This window comes from Brachyhypopomus gauderio, unplaced genomic scaffold (assembly GCF_052324685.1).
Source record: "Brachyhypopomus gauderio isolate BG-103 unplaced genomic scaffold, BGAUD_0.2 sc67, whole genome shotgun sequence".
NCBI lineage: Eukaryota > Metazoa > Chordata > Actinopteri > Gymnotiformes > Hypopomidae > Brachyhypopomus > Brachyhypopomus gauderio.
This window is the reverse complement of record NW_027506888.1, coordinates 1756030-1776192: the sequence shown is the minus strand read 5'-3', so window position 1 is coordinate 1776192 and position 20163 is coordinate 1756030. Positions and strand designations below refer to the sequence as shown.

The following is a 20163-nucleotide window of genomic DNA, read 5'->3' as shown; positions in this document are numbered from 1 at the left end:
GAAGGGGATCTCCGTGGCGTCCAGCGCCTTCTCTAGTCGCCGCTTCTGCGCCAAAAGCAGGTCCGTTTCGGCCAGCAGGCGTTCAATATGCCGCTCCAACTCCGACTTCCAAAAATATATGTCCTGCAGCCTTTCGCCCAAGTGCTTGGTCCCCTCGGCTTGCGTGCGCAAAGTTGCATTGTCGGTTTGTGTGTACAGCGCTTTGGAGGCACGCTGGACCCTTTGCGCGTTATCCCTGTGCGTGGCGGCCTGGTTCAGCGTGGCGTGGTTGTTGGTGAACCATTCCTCCGGGGTGTACTTGGCGGACCTGTATCCCGCGGTGACCTGTCCCGCTGATACACCAGCGTAAAGGTTTTCTTTGACCGCAGCCTCTGCGTCCGGTGGTCTTAGCTGCTCTACGGACCTCGTGTCCAAATTCGGTCGCGGCACTAAAACTTGAGGTAACATTTTGGTGGATCAATACAGGGATACTTGAGACACGTAGCCGGTTAACGGGTATTCATCACTGCAGCAGCTGGTGATGTTGCACCGACTTGTTTGCGTTAGTTCGGTTGCCTCGTAACCGCTTGTGTCCAGGGACGCGCTCCACTGACTAGCCGAACCCGAGAACAGAGCTCGGTGATGGCAGTCCTATCACATTACAGTTGAAACAGAAACCTCAACTTCATTTCTTAACACTACAGCGCACAGGGACAGAACACCTTCATACACTTTTAAAATGACATTTTAGAGGTATAAAATGTATAGGCCTCAGGGCCTGCGCCAGAACATATACAGTGAGGGGGCGTCAGAATATTTCGGGGGGGGGGGCGAACGTAAGTTGTTGAGCGATTGTACCATGTAGCGATTGTTGTAAAATAAATGGGTCTTATTTTTTACATTGAGGGGGCGGGACACCTCGCCTGAGGGGGCGACGCCCCCATTCGCCCCCCCCCCCCCCCCCCCCCCCCCCCGTGGCGCCGGCCCTGATAGGCCTACTGTTTATCCAATTTGAGTTAAGCTGTAACTCGCATATCTTACTTTTAGTTTTGCTATAAGGACCCATAATATGGATTCATAGCATTTTCACAGCATTTTTTAAATACTGCCTTAACTCTCAGTTTGTAGTTAACCTTCCATAGTACATAGAATACTGTCTTTAACACTCCCCCACAACTTTATTTAGAACACTTATTAGGAGACCCCCGACTGTGAGAACAGAATGGTGCTCCTGGCACACGTTCCACAAGACTCTGCACACACGTCATTCATGTTATAATAGCCCTGTCTCAAGATTTATCAACACCACATTCATATAAATTTGTGTGAATCTCATTCAGGCCAGCCTTTCAGTGAAACTGTGGATACAAGAAAGTAATATAAACATGTTTCATAAATAGGGTAAATGGTGTTGGGGGTATGCAGAAGAGTGTAATGCTAAAAAACTCAGGTGTGTTGTGAAATACACAGTAATGTTGAATACACAGTAATGTTGTAGACTACTCAAATGTGTTGTAGAATACTCAGATGTGTTGTGAAATACACAGTAATGTAGAATACACAGTAATGTTGTCGACTACTCAAATGTGTTGTAGAATACTCAGATGTGTTGTGAAATACACAGTAATGTAGAATACACAGTAATGTTGTAGACTACTCAAATGTGTTGTAGAATACTCAGATGTGTTGTGAAATACACAGTAATGTAGAATACACAGTAATGTTGTAGACTAATCAAATGTGTTGTAGAATACTCAGATGTGTTGTGAAAAACACAGTAATGTAGAATACACAGTAATGTAGACTACTCAAATGTGTTGTAGAATACTCAGATGTGTTGTGAAATACACAGTAATGTAGAATACACAGTAATGTTGTAGACTAATCAAATGTGTTGTAGACTACTCAAATGTGTTGTAGAATACTCAGATGTGTTGTGAAATACACAGTAATGTAGAATACACAGTAATGTTGTAGACTACTCAAATGTGTTGTAGAATACTCAGATGTGTTGTGAAAAACACAGTAATGTAGAATACACAGTAATGTAGACTACTCAAATGTGTTGTAGAATACTCAGATGTGTTGTGAAATACACAGTAATGTAGAATACACAGTAATGTTGTAGACTACTCAAATGTGTTGTAGAATACTCTGATTTTTTGTGGAACTCAGATGATGCTCAACTGGTATTAGGAAGCACAGAGTGTGCCAAGTCCACACTCCCACACTATTATACCATTAGCAGCAGCCTGAACTGTTGAGAGAAGAGAGCTTGGGTCCATGGATTCATGCTTTTTATATCAAATGATGACTCTATAATCTGTATGTTACAGCAGAAATCAAGATGGATCAGAAGGCTGTCTAGTCTCAACGTTCTTGTAGCCATTCAATTTAACATTTTACTGTTTGTTCTGTTCTAAATTTGTTCTGACAGTAGATGCTTTTTACAACAGTCTATAAGAAACCCCAGTATGGCAACGAAGCCCTATTGTAAGCAATAAGCACAGTTATGCCCTAATGTAGCCTAGCTTGGCAACACAGTGGAAATAATGTAAACTGAATATGGTAGCCAGCATTAGTAGTCAGTGACTGATACCATGAACCGTCCAGGACTCTCTGTAACACAATACATATACTATACCCTGAACAGTACAGGACTCTATATAAAGTAATTTATCTACTATACTCCAGGAATCCCTGTACTTGAACAGTCCAAGACTATATATAAAATAATGTATATACTATACCATGAACAGTACAGGACTATGTAATACAATACATATACTCTATCCCGAAGCCTAGGTCACCTGTTTCTTTGTCGGACTGTATTTGTGCTGCACTAACAGGACACAGTCTTTTATCCTAATGTAAGTAGTAGTACACTGACACCCACTCACACATGTCTTTGACTCTAATCCTGTTCCTCCCAAAGGAATCCGGAATAGCTGCTTCATGGTAAGTTGTGGTGTATGTGAGATGCAGACGCCTGTCAAAGCTGATGCCGTTGTTTGTCAACACTAGACTGACAATGACTCAGCTGTTTGTCGATAAAAAGACACTTTCCTTTCACCCTGAGGACGTCTTCAGGCAGTCTTGCAGAAACTGCTAGGATGTGATTTCATTGACTCATGTTCTTTATGCTGTGCTTTCACACTGTACTGAAGCTGCTGTCTTACCCGTACCTCACTGCACAATACTTATTTTCTACATTGGGTCAGGATGGACTGTCCTTCAGTGCAACACATCCATCCATGTGTGCCATTTCTATATAAAATATATATATATATAAATACATTATACTTTCTTAGACCTGACTCTTCTATTCTTTATGGGAAATAACATTTTGAATTCATTTGTTTAATCACGTAGCACTGATACAGAAGTGTGTAAAAAGGCGTAATTTGGTGTTTGTCCTACACAACCGATCAAGCAAACAAATGCATAGTGAGACCAGTTTCCTCAATCACGCTGTTGCTGGATTGGCCTGGATTGGACTGAACCGTTTTCCATTTCACCAAAGCCACCACAGAGTTCCTCTTCCTCTCCCACTGTTTCCTCTCATTCCTCTCCACATGGCTCAGCTGTAAACCCCACACACCCCTCATGGTAGTTACTGTTCCTTTTGTTACTGTAAATAACAAGGCTCAAGGCGAATTTAGCTAGGGGGTCCATCAACATTAATATGCGAGAAATAAGTTAGCTATAGTCAGGGGGCCCCTACAGTGGGCTGCAGTGGGAGGGGCCCAAGGCAGTTGCCTAGCCACGCCTCTATGCAAAGACCGCCTCTGCCAAGGCTGTACCTCCTCCTGCGGTACTTCAACTGAGTCTAGACAGGTATCGTGTATTTACTGCGTCACAATGCTCACCTGTTCATGCGTTCATGAGGTCTCTTAGTACAAGGCCCTGCACTGACCCAAATACACATGCACATTTGTATCTGTGTGAACATACACTCAAAAACACAAAGACATATTGTCAGAGACCTCATATATGACTCATATATGACCTCGTATATATCTCTGTTGCCTCTTCAGTCTGTGGCCGTGCCCTGCAATTCCTTCGGGTCACTTCTTCTAAAGATATAAATCACCATAACACCAAGGGAACCAACGTCCTTCACATTTACAAATGTAAATGTCTTTCATGAACTGCAACAGAAAACAATGGGCTCTTAATTAGTAACAGGCCATAACACTTAACATGTCCTGTCTTTCTTCTTGTCACAGCTAGTCCCGCCCCCACCTGTCAATCATGTCTTGTTTCCCTGTTCTTTGTGCTGGTGTTTATGTTTCCATGTGTTTTGATTGTCTCCTCCTCTTTATTTACAATCCTGCCTCTTGTTATTGTGTTCAGTTGTGTCTAGTTCTGTGTATAAGATTTGTTTGATATTTAAGGTCTATGTGAGTGGTGTTTTGGGGCTGGTTATTGTTCTACATAAGTTACAAGTATTTCGTGTTTTGATTTTGTGTTTCGTTCATTTGTGTCTTTTTAAGCTATGTATGTTATTGTTTGCATTGTCATGCCTAAGCCCCGTTTACATTGTGGTTATCTTTCTGGTTGGGAATGCCCTATGAATATGACCATGGACTGTGAGTTTGACTCGGATTATTTGTCCTCAATATACCTTCACTGCTCTTCACTGCATTTGCATCTGCCTCTAAATCTCTCCATGACATCACCCGTGTCACACTTCTAAATTAGGCATCAATTCCATTCTCTACCGGTTACAAACATGTATAATGCTCTTCACACTGGGAACTGTAGAATTCATCAAAGGTTACTAGAGCTTGTTTCAAAGAAATCAAGTTGTGTAGGTAATAAAATAATAAACTTAAGCGTAATCCTCCAATCAGTGCATTTTCTCTCTTGAACCTTTACTAGAAAAGCAGCCTGTATTTATTAGGCCTAATAAATGAATTGTGAAGCCTAATAAATGAATTGTGATACTTTCTCTCCAAAGTATGACTGTCAGAACATGGAACAAGTTCCACAGCATTCTAGAAGACCTTGACAACAATGCTTGGAATGCCAGGTTTGTTCCCGTCAGGTAGCATCTCATGTTGACACCAAATTACTGTAAGGCCAGCGTGATCTTACCATAAAAGGACTCAAATGACATCACTCAATGTTTCATTCTATGTTCTTTACTTCTTTTCTTCAACAGTGGGTTATTGATTTGTAAATATTGATGGGCACAAACAATCTCCATGTCACAAACCTGTCCCTAGTGGCTTTTACATCTCTAGAATTCAGAACACAGCCCACTAACACTAACATGCTCGATCACGATCTTCCATCCAAAAAAAACAAAAAATAATTGGGGCTACAAAGCTTTCTTTTTAAGCAGATTTAAATGAATGATATTGCAATTTTCCATGTGCAAACATTGTAAACAAAAAATGTAAACAACACACGTGACACTGTGTCACGTAAGGCTACGCCCCCCTCTCCTAGCTGTCACTCCGGTTTCCCTGTTCCTCGTGTCTGTTGTTCCCTGCTCCTTGAGCCCGCCTTGTTGTGTGTTTCTATGGTTTCCCCACGTCTGCCACGGGGGTTACAAGTCAACACAAAGAATCGATTGCGATATAATATTTAATTTGTCTCCATTTTAAACACTCGCCACCCCCCATCCCCCCGTCAACGACTTTGGGCTTTGGGCTAGTTTAGGCTGCTGAAGGGTGGGTTTTACACTGACTTTTGCGGGATATTTTTGTAGGGTTGTAGGCAACCCTGCCTGTTTCTAGTCTAGTTCAATGTATTTATAGTCCCCGTGTCTCCCATGTCGGTATCGGTTATTTTGTGCTACTTACCTGTTTATTCTCTTGCCTCGTTCGTGCTCTAGTGTATTTAACTGTTTCTGTTTCGTCTTCGTCGTAAGTGCCGTTCAGCCTAGTTTTGTTTCCCCTGCCTTGTTTTGTTCTTTGTGCCACCATGCCCGTTTATATTTCATGTTCGGACTGCCTACCTGTTATGACCCCTGCCCGGTATTACGACTCTGTCCATTCATTAAATCTCGCTCTCCTCAGCGTTTGTGTCCGCCTCCCTGCTCCCCGCTTTTTATTCACATTATTTAATGGTTGTTTATTTTCAAAACGCCCAATCTTAACGTCTTCACGTTCTCTCATGTTTCGTCCTGGAATTACAAGAGGCTCGTATTTGTTAACGTAAGACAAGAGAACTGTTCAGTCAGACAGCTATTTGTTGTGAAACGAAGTAGTTACAATTTCAACCATTTTCAAGTACTTTAGCCTAAATTCCAGCACTTTTCAAACCTGAAACACAAAGCAACTTTAAACTTCATCAAGTAAATGTTCCTTCCCCTGTTTTTGAGGGATGTTTCTTTATACTACCACATATCGTTCACGCGAGGTGTGGCGGAGTCGCGCGCTATTGTCAATTGTGAGGCGGCTGCCCGCATTGTTTCACTTTCGGCATATTACTTGGGATGTCTATGTCTCAAGTGATTGAATAAATTCGTTGTACTGGCATCGGACGTTTTCACGTGTTCTTTGCACACTTTACATATCGCTGTAGTTTGGTCTTGGTCAGTGGAAGAAAATCCGAATCAATTTCAGATTACAGAGGTGGATTTCCTCTTCTTTACCAGCTCCTCGGTTTGGCTTTCAGCCGTCGTTGTCCACGCAGTTTTTAGTTTTTACAAACACAACATGGAGGCGTGGAAGACGCACAGTTCGCTGTGATTGGTCCGTCCTACACCCTACGTCTGACGCATCGGTGGGAACCAGCATAAAAAAGTCATTGCGCTGATTGGCAAAGGCGATCTATACGATTTCTCTAATTGGTAGATCGCCTGCGATTCTCCACTCGTTATCGCCATTCACGATTTTATATCGTCATATCGTGCACCCCTATCGTATCGTTATCCTGACATTATACTACAGATTTTCTGCCTCTGCCTTTGCCCTCTGATTTCTGTTGACCTGTTTTTTGCTCTTCTGGTTTTTGACCTGTAACCACTGGTTATGAACTTCCAGTGGGTCAGTCATTTATCATTCTGATCTGTTTCTCAAGTGGCCAGCAGCTGATGTTGGACCCAACAGTACTTCCTTGTCTTCATTGACACGGAGACATTCTCCAACTGTCAGCTGACATCTCCTGCAAAAACAAAACAAAGCACAAAGCAAACAGAAAAAGAGAAAGATGGAATCAGACTACCAGTAATCAACATGCCATTTACACACATTGCCACCGATGTGCTCCTGTATGCTAGGTATTACAGGCTGTCAAGTCAATGCTGTCATGCTACGTGCACCCTGAAAATACAAGACCTCCAAAATTCCACCTTATTCTGTTTGATTAACCATCTCAAAAGCATCATACTGACAAGTGGCATTTGTTAGATTGCTGAGTATTTTTTCTCTAAATGTGGAAATAGTTTTAACAATGATCAACAAAACTATACTGCTGTCTGACTGACTGCACCAGAAGAGTAACAAAAATGTAAATAACCGGATGTGAAATTTAAGTGATTTGACAAACATACTGGGAGGGATATATCCACTACAGTGGCTGCTCTAGTTAAGGACTTTTAGGAGAGAGCGCTTTTCCTGGTGAAGTAAAATGACTTCTCAACAAGCAAATGTAGAAATGGGCTAAATCTGTTACATCGGGGTGGTGAGGTGATCTAGCCAGAGGTTATCAAAATGGATTCCATACTAGCCAAGTGATTCTGAATTTCTTCCCTGAATTTCTGGAGATGTTAAGTATATGTGTCCTATGACCAGATGGCACATTTAGATGATTGAGACATGCACAGCATCAGAGTGCCAGGGCTGGATCAGTCATCACCAGAGATGTCTCCACGCAGCAGTACCAGAGAAAATATTCTTTGTGGTGTTGATGAACACATGTGGCCCAATATGAGAGTCAGGGGAGATTGGAGCAAACCAGGAGTCAAACCTTTGTCTTGTATTTTGTATCACATGATAGTTCTGTTTTGTTTGATATTTGGTGTTTGTTTTCTGTACTTACAGGAAGCTGTTTTCCCATTCTTGCATTTCACTTTCCTGAACCATCTGTGATGAGTCATGGAGGATTGCAGTATGTGTTCTTTAGCATTGTACATTAGTAAGAAACAACTATATCGCTTTAGAGCCAACAACGGCATCTCTGAGATAATAAAGAGAACCCCTTCTCACATGTTCTGACCTCGTCTGGCGTCAGTGTGTGTCTGAAATGCGGCATTGTGTTTGCGATACGTCAACGATAATTCCACATCCATGCAGGTCTGGTAGAGCGGGTTCCATGGCATTCTTGTGTTCTGACTGGGTCTGGGGGGGGGGGGGGGGGGGGTCTCCTCTGTCACTCTCACAGCTGCACCAACAGTACACACAGTGCCATAGAGCTCAGGTAGGTCATATGTCATCATATAACATCAAGTATAGATATTTTAGTTTTCTGAAATATTTAATTACTTGCAGCAAATGAAACCAATTGAAACAAAATGTCTTATACTTTTGGATTACTTTGAATAAATGTGTAGAAATGCTGGTTTATTATAAATAATATAAGGAACTGGTGTATTAGTAGTATTTCTAAAATTAATAAATTGTTTAATCTCAAATGAAATTTGTATGTTTAGCATTATTGAAGTTGAAGATGCTTTGTTATGAATTTGACCAACATGATTACAATGGCAACTTTTCATTACCTATCTCTCCATTTGCCTATTTGTGTCATAATCTCCATCAGTCTCTCTCTCTCTCTCTCTCTCTTGCTCTCTCACTCACTCTCTCCTTTCTCAAGAGTTTTTCTCTCTCCTGAGAGTCTGCCATATGTATGAGGAACTTCTGACCTGTTGAACAGAGGTGCTTCATCAAGATTTTGAAACCTCCACAAATTTTCTCAAAGGACGCAAAACACAGGTATATATATTGTGTGTGTGTGTGTATGTGTGTGTATGTGTGTGTATGTGTGTGTGTGTGAGTGTTTATAATAAGGACATTCCTTATGTAAAAATATACAAATAAAGAAATTAAAAGACCACCGTAATACAAAGAGTTTCTAGAATGATGTATAGAACATACATTCAGTTCTTATTAACAGAATGATGACATTGTTTGATGCTGTTTTTGATGCTGTTGTTACTGTTGGGCTATATATTGAACTTTGTACTGGATGTCCAAGGAAGAACATTGAAGATATTTATGATTCAAGTACATCAAGAATATATATTCTTGATGTACTTGAATCATATATATATATATATATATATATATATATATATATATATATATATATATATATATATATATATATATATTTTTTTATATATATATATATATTTATATATATATATATAAATAAAATATTTATGATTCAAATACATCAAGAATTAATAAATATGGTATATATATATTTACTCTTAAGAATTAATAAATATGGTATATATACCATAGTTTTTTTCTAGCCAGAGTAAACCCTCCCCCTCTCCCCCTCAGTTGGACTGTGTGAACTAAAACTAAAACTAAATTTATAATAACATTGGTGTTACTTACACATGCATACTAATACAGAAAACTTAGTGTGCTGGTAAAAAACAAGAAGTGTGTAAAAGTTTGTTACCTCTGTGTCAGTGTTCGTCACACATATCTGTGTAGACGCAAATCACGACAGAGATCCCATCACATCTGCTGGACAGTAGGGAAAAGTCTTATTAACATGACTGACAAATAGAGTCAGAGAACAGGAGAAAGGTTTGTCTTGTCTTCTGAAGATACACACGGGGCTTCCTGACTCTCTCCTCCTATTCTGCTTTGTAGTTCAAGTTCATGGAGAAAAGTCCTCCTCCACCGTACCCTACAGCTGGGTACGAACACTCAGCAGCCAGTTATGCCATGCCGTATACCTATCCCGGGCAGCCAGGTATGCATGTCTGATAACGTCTGATAACACTATCCTAGTCCCTTCAGCTCTGCAACTTGCCCGGGAAATGATGGGTCTGAAACCTGAGGAGTGGTGTCTGAAATCTGAACATGACCTTCAAATGACCCATATACCCACTGACAGACACAGACACAGACACAGAGGTGTCTATCTGTCTCTGTTTTTGTCTCTATGTCTCTGTATCTGTGACTGTCCCTCTGTGTCTGTGACTCTTCCTCTGTTTCTATACCTCTGTGTCTATTCCTCTGTGTCTGTGTAATATGTTTATGGTTTCCTCCTCTCCTCTCTTTCAGTGGCTACACCTGTGTACCAGGCAAATGTCCAACCTGGGATTCAGCAGTCAGTAACGGTGGTCCAGGCTGCACCTGCTCCAGTAATCATGCAGCCCATGCAGCCGTCAGTAACGGTGGTCCAGGCAGGTTCCACTCCAGCAGTCATCCGGACTGTGCAGTCGACGGGACCAGGGACAAATCCCACAGGTGAGTTGGATAACAGCCTAAACGTACAGAACATGTTATGTAATCAAAAAGGACAAACAATAAAATGACACCCCCATTTAAAGTGAAGGCCTTGTTAATTAGTTGGTAATTAGTCCATTCAGCCGCTAATTAACCACTAAAAAGTGGAATGTAGGTGGAGTGGGACTGGATATCACTACATAAATAATGATGAGCCAATTGTACTGCACACTGTATAGTGCTCAAACTGTTTAGAGGTCATGCCATATATTGGTCATATCATGTAGTGGTCATACTATATAGCGGTCGTGTGTGTGTGTGTGTGTGTGTGTGTGTGTGTGTGTGTGTGTGTGTGTGTTTTGTGGTTGCAGTGGTTATGTCACCAAAAGATGTGCCTGTACAGATGAACTGTCCTTACTGTCAGCAGCAAGTCATCACAGTGACCAAGCCCATCCCTGGAGCCCTCACCTGGATTCTTTTTGCTACTCTCTTTATATTCTTGTGAGACACCTCACACACACACACACACACACACACACACACACAGATACACATTACACTTAATATGACTCCCTGTGGAACATGATGAAAACTCTATAATGATTGTGAACGGTATGTCAGTGGAAGTCACTGTGTGTGGTCCCTCCTCAGACTATGGCCGTTCTGCCTGGTTCCTTTCTGCGTGCATTCCTGCAACGACATGGAGCATCGCTGTCCCGCCTGCCAGCGTGTCCTCTACCTCCACAGGCGCATGTGACATCTGGAAATCCATGGCAACCACTAGAATATCAACCAATCAGGGATTCTCTTCTGTTTCAAAGAAATCACATTTTCTATATAATAAACATTCAACATCCTTCAAAGCGATGTATTCTCTCAGCTGAGTACATACGGAAGTCTTTTTTTGTTGTTATTTTTGGAGATGCTGGGACTGACTGTATGCTGGTAATTACTTTTGAAACCTGTAGAATGACTTTAGGAATGCTGAGCATTCCAGAACCCTTTCGGAATACGTTCTAGACACCTGACCTTCACTCCCTCTGTCTGACCACAACAAACATGTTCATCCACTTAGATTGGGTGTAAATAAAGCAGTAATCACACAGGCCGTCGTCCCCGTGTTTTTCTCTTTACCGTGTGTGTTACAGTTTGTGTTACAATGTGTTAATAGCTTTGATTCAGACAGACTAAACCAGAAATGAACTGATAAAGACAGGTAAGGTTCATATTGGGTATGTCACACCAACCTCCCTGTGGAACAGGTTCTCACTACAACACTGAGGAGATCTGGTCAGGGGGATTTACACGTGAGGCACTTTTTGACCTTTTCATACTGGAATATGTTTATAGTTTATAGCACTGTTCTAATTTATCACATAAACAGGCAGGGAAGGAAAGCCAAATGTATTTCACTCCACTGTAACTCCAGTGTGTGTTGGTTGACTGTGTTTGAACACTTACAACTGAGTCAGACACTACAAAGTCCGTAAAAAAAAAACACAAAATGCTGCCCCAAATCCAGGTATCTCTCCCTCCCTCCTCTTCTCTCTCCTCTTCCTCTCTTTCTTTCAGACATAAAAGAGTGTTGCTGTGTGTTCAGTCATTGTAGTAACTCAGAGAGGAAGCAGCATCATAAACTCTCATCATCATCAACATCGTCGTTGCATGCCGTACTGTGGGCTGTGCATGAAATACCATACATAAAATAATAATACATTATCAGTTTAGAAGATGTGTTCTCACAATAAATCACTATCAGAAGCTTTGAATGTTACTTTAATAAGAAAGGACATATAACTGCTGGACACTTGGTAGCCTGCTAAGCTCTATATACACCTTCATTCAAATGACTCCAAAACTTCTTCATCTTGAAGTTCCCAACTGCAAATGGAGCTGGACGGAATCTCAAACACGCCCAGCACCTCTTCAAGGACCAGTCGGCAGTCATCAACGGTCAGTACTGTGAAAATTAAAGTACAGACAGAAAGCTCCAGTACAGAATAGCAATGGGTTCTCCAGACGCAGCGTACTAAACCGCCCTATACAGCAGTGGGGACAGGAGAGGATCTATACTGATGCCCCTGTGTTAGTTAATGAGTATGCTTTAAGAGTCACTTATGTTATAGCTCTGAGAAGCTGTGTCATCTCAGACCAAAGGGGCAGTTGTTCACAGACATAGTTTTAACTTTCAGATGTTGTTTATTGGGAACTATACATTCTTTATTCAAAGGGGATGGAACGAAGAGACGTTTTTTTGGTGGTGAACCACCGGGGGGCGGTATATACGCTATACGGAAGAGCATGGTCATGCCTGGGAATTGTGTTTTAGCTGTTCAGTGTATGAGCTATTTCTTTACTTACCTGTGATTTGCTATTTGAGTCATTTAAAAGTGCAGACTGCGTCGGGCAGCTCAGGCAGCGTCTAATAGTTTCTGTGAACATGAGAAGTTAGCTCGCATCCGCATGCTAAACGGGTGGTTGTTTGAGATTTCTTACTTTTAATATTTGTGTTGTTTACCTTAGACACTTGTCTAGTTAGTCGTTAGCTAGTGACTGTTAATCTAAGTTAGCTTGGACTGTTGTTAACTATAATTCATATATTTTCGCATTTTTATTTTGTGCATTTTACATTGAAAAAAACCTACGTCGGCAAGAAAAAATATAATGCATCTTTTTCTGATTAAAAACAAAATGATCTAAACTTTTTCTCGTGACAAATTATCGCTGTATAGTCCACCAAAAATCCTTGGACAAACTCCATCGGTGAATGGAATATGATATTACAAAGCTTGTCTCGACTGCTGCATCTCTGTATGAGTGGATTTTTGTTTAAAAAGACATTTGCCTATCGCAAATGTTCAGATGCCCGTGTCCGCCCTGCATCAGTCTGGGTCTTGTATTCCTCTACGTTTTACACCTTTAACTCAGAAGCGCACGAATACTGCTGCAAAACACCGGTCTCAAATGGACAGCAGAAATCATTTCAGCCACCACGCGGCGCTGTTGCCAAGACACTGGAATCGCTCTGCACGTGCTGCTCACGCGCCACGGCCACGATGCGCCTGTGAAGACCCTAATTAGCCGGGCCTAGTAGTGCGAACATTTGATTTACGATGATTGCCATAATTATGTTTATATTGTTGTATTACTAAAATAAATATCAATTATTGTGTATCACATCCATGATATTCTCAGGTTTATGACGCATCACACAGAGGCACACACTTTTAAATTAAAAGTTAAGAATGGTCAGAATAAGGCAGAATAATCATCAATCATCACCAATCACTTAAATATGTATGCGAACGCGCGCGCGCGCACACACACACACACACACACACACACACACAAAGTATGTAGAAAAAGTGATACCCCTACCCAAGCACAAGAGAAGATGGATGAAGATGGATGAACATCATGGAGTGATACCACAGGTCAGCGTTTCCCGCCCCTGCTCCTGGAGTGCACGTGCACCTGCTCCCACGTGCTGGTGGAGAGACATACTGTATGTGAGCGGAGAGAAGGAGCTGTGCGCACTGCGGGACTGGTACAGGACACGGAATGGGCACTGAGTTCTTCACACAGGAAGCGCAGGTAATCTGCTTATACGAGTAGGCGGCCAGATAAGACGGAGCCGAACGAGGGGGCGCTAATCGGAGCCTTTATCAGCTGTGATGAGATCAGCGTAAAGTGATCAACACCTAATCTGCACGAGACCCATGACTGAGGGTTCTTTCCTCAGCACTAAAACTGGAGCACTCTGAGACATACATACACTCATACATACATACATCCTGGCTACAAGCCGTGCCAACAGCACTATAGCAGCATACAGAAAAAGTGGTGCAGTGCAAAGTATTATAACTTGTTAAAGAACGCTACTTCTTAGGTCACGTCACGTGATCAAAGGAGGGAAGACCGCGAGAAGATTAGATTAGTTTCAGGCTACTAAAACAACAAACTTCATATATACTTTGCTAAAACACAAACAAACGCGTACACATGCTTGGTTAAGATTGCATAATCCATTCTAGGACATCCCACATCATGGATACGCACCTGCGAGTGTGTGTGTGTGTGTGTGTGTGTGTGTGTGTGTGTGTGTGTGTGTGTGTGTGTGTGTGTGTGTGTGTGTGTGTGTGACAGGATTCACGTCAGTCTGGAGTATAAGGGTAGAATTATGGTAAAAATGTGGTATCTAAGAGTCTTAGCGCATAAGACCACTGGATGAGTGATAGAATCTGAAACGGAAGTTCATCAGCAAGTCATCCGTCTCCAGTCTCTTTATTCTCACACCTCGCGCAAGAGTGGCCGAGAAACTGTAACGGTACCGGACAATGAATAGCTCTCTGGTGCGTGCATGTGGGATACGCAACGACCACTGACGGTTTCGGAGACAGATATTTATGGTTTTGAAGGTGGTGGGGAGAGAGAGTGTGTCTGAGTGTGTGTGTGTGTGTGTGTGTGTGTGTGTGTGTGTGTGTGTGTGTGTGTGTGTGAGAGAGAGAGAGAGAGAGAGAGAGAGAGAGAGAGGGGCAACATTGCTGTAAGCCTTTCTGGATGGAATGTCGAGCGTAGAGGATAAAAAATCTTCCTTCCGCTCATCAAGAAAAGACGTCGATCTCACTACATTACATTCTGCCACTTCAAACAACGAAGCGGTTATTTCACGAAGACTTTCTTCGGTAGAAAGGCGGTCGTAAACTGGATAATGCCGTTCCAGCGCGTGCACGCTCGCCGCTGAGCGCACAGTTTGAGGATCGTACTGAAATGACGAGAGACGTTCGCAGCTGTGCGCCAGAGATTTGAGTCAACTGACTCGAGGCTTACTGAGAAGCGTCTCTAACTTTGCACGATAGATATGTCTGGATAACACACGCCACAAAGAGTCTTTTGAATTCGCCTGTAAATTAAACGAGAAAGGAATTTGGGTACGTTTCAGTGCGTGTACAGGTAATTTCTACACTACAAGGTGAGATGTTTAGCTCTGGGTTTTCTCGATCTTTTGATCATACTTAATTATGGAATAAATCCTGCTATATCGTGGTAGTGAAATGACGTAAGACATTTCACAAGTGCTATAAATTGTTAATTCCAGAAGCATGAGTGCCGTTATGATGCCTGCTTAATCACTGGTGTGTGTGTGTGTGTGTGTGTGTGTGTGTGTGTGTGTGCGCGCGCGTGTGTGTGCGCGCGTGTGTGTGTCAGCTGGTTGTCACAGTGATCGCTCCTTATATAAACTCAACTCACTTCCATGCAGGCCATCCCACGCGTGTCTCTGGTTGCTATAGGAACTGATTTGGCCTGGTACGGTTAGGAAGCTTCACAATGCGAGAGACAAAACAAAAGCATGACATCATCAGTCCACTCGGAGAGGATATGGCACTTACACCTTAACAAGGCATTCTGTACACATTTAAAGGTTAAACCAGCGGGATTATTACACGTTTAACCGTAATCCGCTACAAGAGCAGACAGATTTTATTGTCTAGAAATGAAAGGGGCATTTTTTACATCCATAATTTCCTTTCCCCTGCAGCCATGATGGTTAGACCTGGCCTCCACTTCCTCCTCCTCCTCCTCCTCCTCTCTTTGACTGGCTCCACCTCCTCTGAGGGCACAACTCATGCAAAAGTCCCCCCGCCTCCTCGAGGGTGTGGCTCGGCTGTGTCCCACCCCTACCAGGTCCTGTGCGACCTGGACTCGGTGTGGGGCGTGGTCCTTGAGGCCGTGGCGTGCGGCGGGGCCTTCTCCTCCCTGGTGCTGACCGTCATCCTCCTCGCCCGGCTGAAGACGGTGACGGAGGCGGAGCGTCGCAGCGGCGTGGGGCCCCTCCTCCTGCTGCTCCTGGGCGTGGCCAGCCTGTTCGGCCTGTCCCTGGCCTTCGTGGTTGGCCGCGGGGAGGCGCTGTGCGTGGCGCGGCGTGCCCTCTGGGGGGCGCTGTTCGCCCTGTGCTTCTCGTGCCTGCTGGTGCAGGCGGTGCGGCTGCGCAGGCTGGTGGCGGGTGGGCGGAGCCCCGCGGGAAGCTCTCTCTCCGGGCTGGCGCTCGCCCTCACGCTGGTGCAGGGCGTGATCGCCGGCGAGTGGCTGCTGCTCACGGTGGGCCGCGAGGGCCACGCCGCCTGCGACTACCCACCGCTGGACTTTGCGCTTGCGGGCGGCTACGCCCTGAGCCTGCTGCTGGTCGCCACAGCGATATCGCTGGGGGTGGTGCTGTGCGTTGGGCGTGGCCGGGGCGACGCCAGCGGCAGCTCCAGCAGTAAGAGGCGTAAGTGGAGGTGCAACGCCGTCTGGCTTCTCCTCTCCTGCCTCACCTCCCTCCTCATCTGGGCCGGCTGGCTTGGGTTCTATCTCTACGGCGATGCTGACATGGCCACCGCTGCCACGGACTGGGATGAGCCGGCGCTGGCGGTCGCCCTGGTGATGGAGGGGTGGGTGTTGCTGTTGTTCCACGCTATACCGGAAGCCCACCTGTGTCTGCGGCAGGCCAATCAGAGGAGTGAAGAAGCGGTGCAGGATTACTATGACGCCCGGCAACCTGCAGCGTCGCAGGCAAGGCGCTTTGGGGAGGACGATGATGAAGCACCATCCAATAGCAGAGCAGCGTACGGAGAGAGGCAGGCTTTCTCTATAGAGGAGCACAGCACAGGTACACATATATAATGTGTTCTTATTGTGTGTGGGTGTTTGCATGGATGACATTTACGTTTGACTGAGTGGAACACTTTAAAATGTCCTTTGTGGTTTTGACTGTTATTTTTATAGTGCACTACTAACTGTGTGTGTGTGTGTGTGTGTGTGTGTGTGTGTGTGTGTGTGTGTGTGTGTGTGTAGCTGTGCAGGCTGGAGGGTACCATGCTGGAGTAATAAGGCCAACACTTCCGTTCAGAAGCCATGTGTACCAGCCCACTGAGATGGCCTTGCTAATGAATGGGGGAACAGTGAGTGTAATGCACACACACACACACACACACACACACACACACACACACACACACACACACACACACACACACTTTAATGTATTTGGTCTTTCTCACTGTCTTACAGATTCCCACTGCTCCCCCAAACTACACCAGAAGGAATTTGTGGTGAAACCCATGACCATGGCAACACAGCCCACTTGTCACTTGGTTGATACCCTTTAGAAGATGTCACAGGGTCAAACGGCACACAGCAGGGGTCCAGTGTCCATGACGAGCTAACAAACACATACCAGTACTCGTGAAGCTGTGTTCAAGCTTTATTGTGATATTGGAAAAAATTATCAACTTAACAATGAACCTGAGGGAATGTGTGGGTGACGCACTGATTTTGCACTAGTTGTTCAAAGTCGCTTTCAATCACCTACAGTGACAAACAAGATCATTATGAAATAGAGGTACTGTATTATTATTTAATAGCCAGTCATTAAAAACTAGCCTGTCTTCTCTTTCCTACAAAGCACTATAATACTTTAATAAATGGTATTCAGTAATACTTAAATAATACTTTATATTGACAGAAAGAAAGGTTTTGTTTTGTATTTTGTAATGGCTTAATGTTTAGGCACTTTGATAAGTTGAATGATTATTTAGCATTAAGAAAACTTATTAACAAAGATGGAAACAAAATTGTGATACATTTTAGCACCCTTGAGTCTTTTGCTTTAACCCTATTATTTTAATATTATCTCCACAAAGTTGCTTTCGTTAATGCGTTAACGCTAAATATAAATAGTTTTGATATGGATGCCCCTCACCCCACCCCCCGTTTTATGTATGTATTTATTTGTTTTGTTCATTTAACTGGTTTTTGCTATTCAGGGATGTGTTTATGTGCACTTTAAGACAAGATGCTGTATCGCATAAACTCGTTTATTTTATTTGAACCATTCAAACAATCAAAGTGAATTTTCTAAATCGCTGAAAGTAAAATGATTTTTGTAAGCGTTCGGTAGCTATTTCGTGAGTAGTTTTGAGTAGCCTATATCGTGTTTTATATGTAAGATATTTTAGGAGTAAATTCATGTTCGTAGCACTTTAAATTGCCGAAGAGATGTTTATTATCTGTACTGGTGTTGATACTAATTTGATACCATAATCGATGGTGTGACTTTTGTACGTTTTAATACCAGCTGTCGTTCTGAACTGCTACTTTCATCCTCCTCGCTGCCCCCCCGTTTGGTTCGTAATTGTTGCCTATTTCACGGGAGATGTTATGCTTTCGTGTGGCGAATAAATATTACTTTATCAATCAATCAATCAATCAATCAAATTTTATTTATATAGCGCTTTTTACAACAGTTGTTGTCACAAAGCAGCTTTACAAGTGTCGAGTCCTAGCCCCCAGTGAGCAAGCCAAAGGCGACAGTGGCAAGGAAAAACTCCCTAGTTTTTTGCATGAGGAAGAAACCTTGAGAGGAACCAAGACTCATGGGGGGAACCCATCCTCCTCTGGCCGACACCGGTCACCATGACAACAACAACAATTTAGACAGAAAGAAGAGAAAGAAAAGGAAAAAGATGTAATAATGTCTGGTCTCCTCATCTCATTATTCCTCAAGCAGGCGGGCAGCCATGTGGAGAAATGAAAATGGGAAAATTAGCTCTGTATGAGGACATATACAGGACAGGTGAAATTATAAACATTTCTGGAGTGTGGCAGCAACTCCGGCATTAAGTTAAATTATTACAGCCTAGCTAAATAAGGCAGAACCAGAAGGTAACATAGGCTTGGGGGCATTTTGAGGTAATGGCATCCGTCCACTGCACTGTCAACAAACTTGAGTGACCACGAGCAGTGACAGGATGACAGCACCAGCGCCCCAGTCTACCATAAAACCCTTCGCCTGTGAACCCCTGGATCTGTACCTTAATCTAAGGGGGGATACTAATTATCAAACGCTAAACTAAATAAGTGGGTTTTCAACCTAGACTTAAAGATTGTGACTGTGTCAGTGTCCCGGACGCATTTAGGAAGATTATTCCAAAGCTGGGGGGCCTTACAAGAAAAGGCTCTTCCCCCTGCTGTTACCTTGTTAATTTTTGCAACTAATAAAAGACCAGCACCCTGTGATCTTAGTGGACGTGGGGGTTCGTAATAGGAAATAAGTTCCTGAAGGTATTCAGGAGCAAGCCCATGCAATGCTTTATAAGTTAATAAAAGAATTCAAAAGTCAATACAGAATTTAACTGGGAGCCAATGCAGGGCTGATAGGACTGGACTGATATGCTGAAATTTTCTAGTTCTGGTCAGAACCCTGGCTGCGACATTTTGAACTATTTGAAGTTTATTTAGATTCCTATTTGAACATCCTGACAGTAGTGCATTGCAGTAGTCTAATCTAGAGCTAACAAAGGCGTGCACCAATTTTTCCGCATCATCCTGTGATAATGCATTTCTTAATTTAGCAATGTTGCGGAGATGTAGAAAAGCTATCCTAGTAGTATTATCTATGTATTTATCAAATGATAGGTCAGAGTCGAGTATGACGCCTAAGTTTTTGGCTACTGTGCAAGGTGTAATGGGGTAGTCTGCGAGATTAAGCATTAGATCTGGAATTTTCTGTTTTGAGGCCTTCTGTTTTGTCCTCATTAAGTTGGAAGAAGTTTAGAGACATCCAGCATTTAATACCTCTTACACAGGCCTCAATTTTTCTTAAACTGGGTTTGTCATCAGGTCTGGCTGATATGTAAAGTTGAGTGTCATCTGCATAGCAGTGAAAATTGACACCATGTTTGTTTATAACTGTGCTCAATGGTAGCATATATAATGTAAATAATAGTGGTCCTAAAATGGAGCCTTGCGGGACCCCATATTTAACTTTTGTACATTT

General features: G+C 43.0%; 3 protein-coding genes and 1 long non-coding RNA gene across 13 annotated transcripts in view; 2 read left to right on the top strand and 2 right to left on the bottom strand.

Annotated features, from left to right (window-relative positions):
• The window catches only part of tekt4 (tektin 4), an 8284-nt gene extending 7591 nt beyond the window's left edge, over positions 1 to 693 (bottom strand). Inside the window, exon 1 of the mRNA XM_076989460.1 lies at positions 1 to 693. This exon is cut by the window's left edge and continues 87 nt beyond it. Coding sequence (XP_076845575.1) covers positions 1 to 447 — 447 coding nt within the window. The 5' untranslated portion in view covers positions 448 to 693.
• Positions 694 to 8284: 7591 nt separating this feature from the next.
• LOC143490896 (uncharacterized) lies at positions 8285 to 11451 on the top strand. Of its 3 annotated transcripts, none has more exons than XM_076989453.1 (6): positions 8285 to 8352; positions 8749 to 8867; positions 9765 to 9867; positions 10182 to 10367; positions 10718 to 10847; positions 10998 to 11451. In XM_076989453.1, exons 3-6 carry the CDS (start codon positions 9774 to 9776, stop codon positions 11101 to 11103), a joined length of 516 nt encoding a protein of 171 aa, XP_076845568.1. In that variant the 5' UTR covers positions 8285 to 8352; positions 8749 to 8867; positions 9765 to 9773; the 3' UTR covers positions 11104 to 11451. The 3 variants fall into 3 exon arrangements, with proteins under 3 accessions (XP_076845568.1, XP_076845569.1, XP_076845567.1); XM_076989454.1 differs by having other exon boundaries at positions 8326 to 8352; positions 8695 to 8867; XM_076989452.1 differs by lacking the exon at positions 8285 to 8352 and having other exon boundaries at positions 8441 to 8867.
• Positions 11452 to 12153: 702 nt separating this feature from the next.
• Positions 12154 to 14202, bottom strand: LOC143490895 (uncharacterized). The gene is made up of 3 exons (XR_013125023.1): positions 13725 to 14202; positions 12708 to 12778; positions 12154 to 12306 (listed from the first exon to the last, which is right to left on the bottom strand). It is a non-coding gene; the product is annotated as an uncharacterized LOC143490895 (long non-coding RNA).
• A 297-nt stretch (positions 14203 to 14499) lies between these two features.
• Positions 14500 to 18585, top strand: gprc5bb (G protein-coupled receptor, class C, group 5, member Bb). Of its 8 annotated transcripts, XM_076989448.1 has the most exons (5): positions 14500 to 15318; positions 15607 to 15676; positions 15886 to 16995; positions 17181 to 17287; positions 17397 to 18585. In XM_076989448.1, exons 3-5 carry the CDS (start codon positions 15888 to 15890, stop codon positions 17439 to 17441), a joined length of 1260 nt encoding a protein of 419 aa, XP_076845563.1. In that variant the 5' UTR covers positions 14500 to 15318; positions 15607 to 15676; positions 15886 to 15887; the 3' UTR covers positions 17442 to 18585. The 8 variants fall into 8 exon arrangements, with proteins under 8 accessions (XP_076845563.1, XP_076845566.1, XP_076845564.1 ...); XM_076989451.1 differs by lacking the exon at positions 15607 to 15676 and having other exon boundaries at positions 14500 to 14698; XM_076989449.1 differs by lacking the exon at positions 15607 to 15676 and having other exon boundaries at positions 14500 to 15277.
• Positions 18586 to 20163: the final 1578 nt, after the last annotated feature.

Bases quoted from the DNA above. Each gene is read 5' to 3' on its own strand.
- LOC143490896 (XM_076989453.1), top strand. From the start codon at position 9,774: ATGGAGAAAAGTCCTCCTCCACCGTACCCTACAGCTGGGTACGAACAC. The intron at 10,368-10,717 runs GTGAGTTGGATA...TTGTGGTTGCAG, and splicing joins ACCAGGGACAAATCCCACAG to TGGTTATGTCACCAAAAGAT. The intron at 10,848-10,997 runs GTGAGACACCTC...GTCCCTCCTCAG, and splicing joins GCTACTCTCTTTATATTCTT to ACTATGGCCGTTCTGCCTGG.
- gprc5bb (XM_076989451.1), top strand. From the start codon at position 15,888: ATGATGGTTAGACCTGGCCTCCACTTCCTCCTCCTCCTCCTCCTCCTC. The intron at 16,996-17,180 runs GTACACATATAT...GTGTGTGTGTAG, and splicing joins TATAGAGGAGCACAGCACAG to CTGTGCAGGCTGGAGGGTAC. The intron at 17,288-17,396 runs GTGAGTGTAATG...ACTGTCTTACAG, and splicing joins TGCTAATGAATGGGGGAACA to ATTCCCACTGCTCCCCCAAA.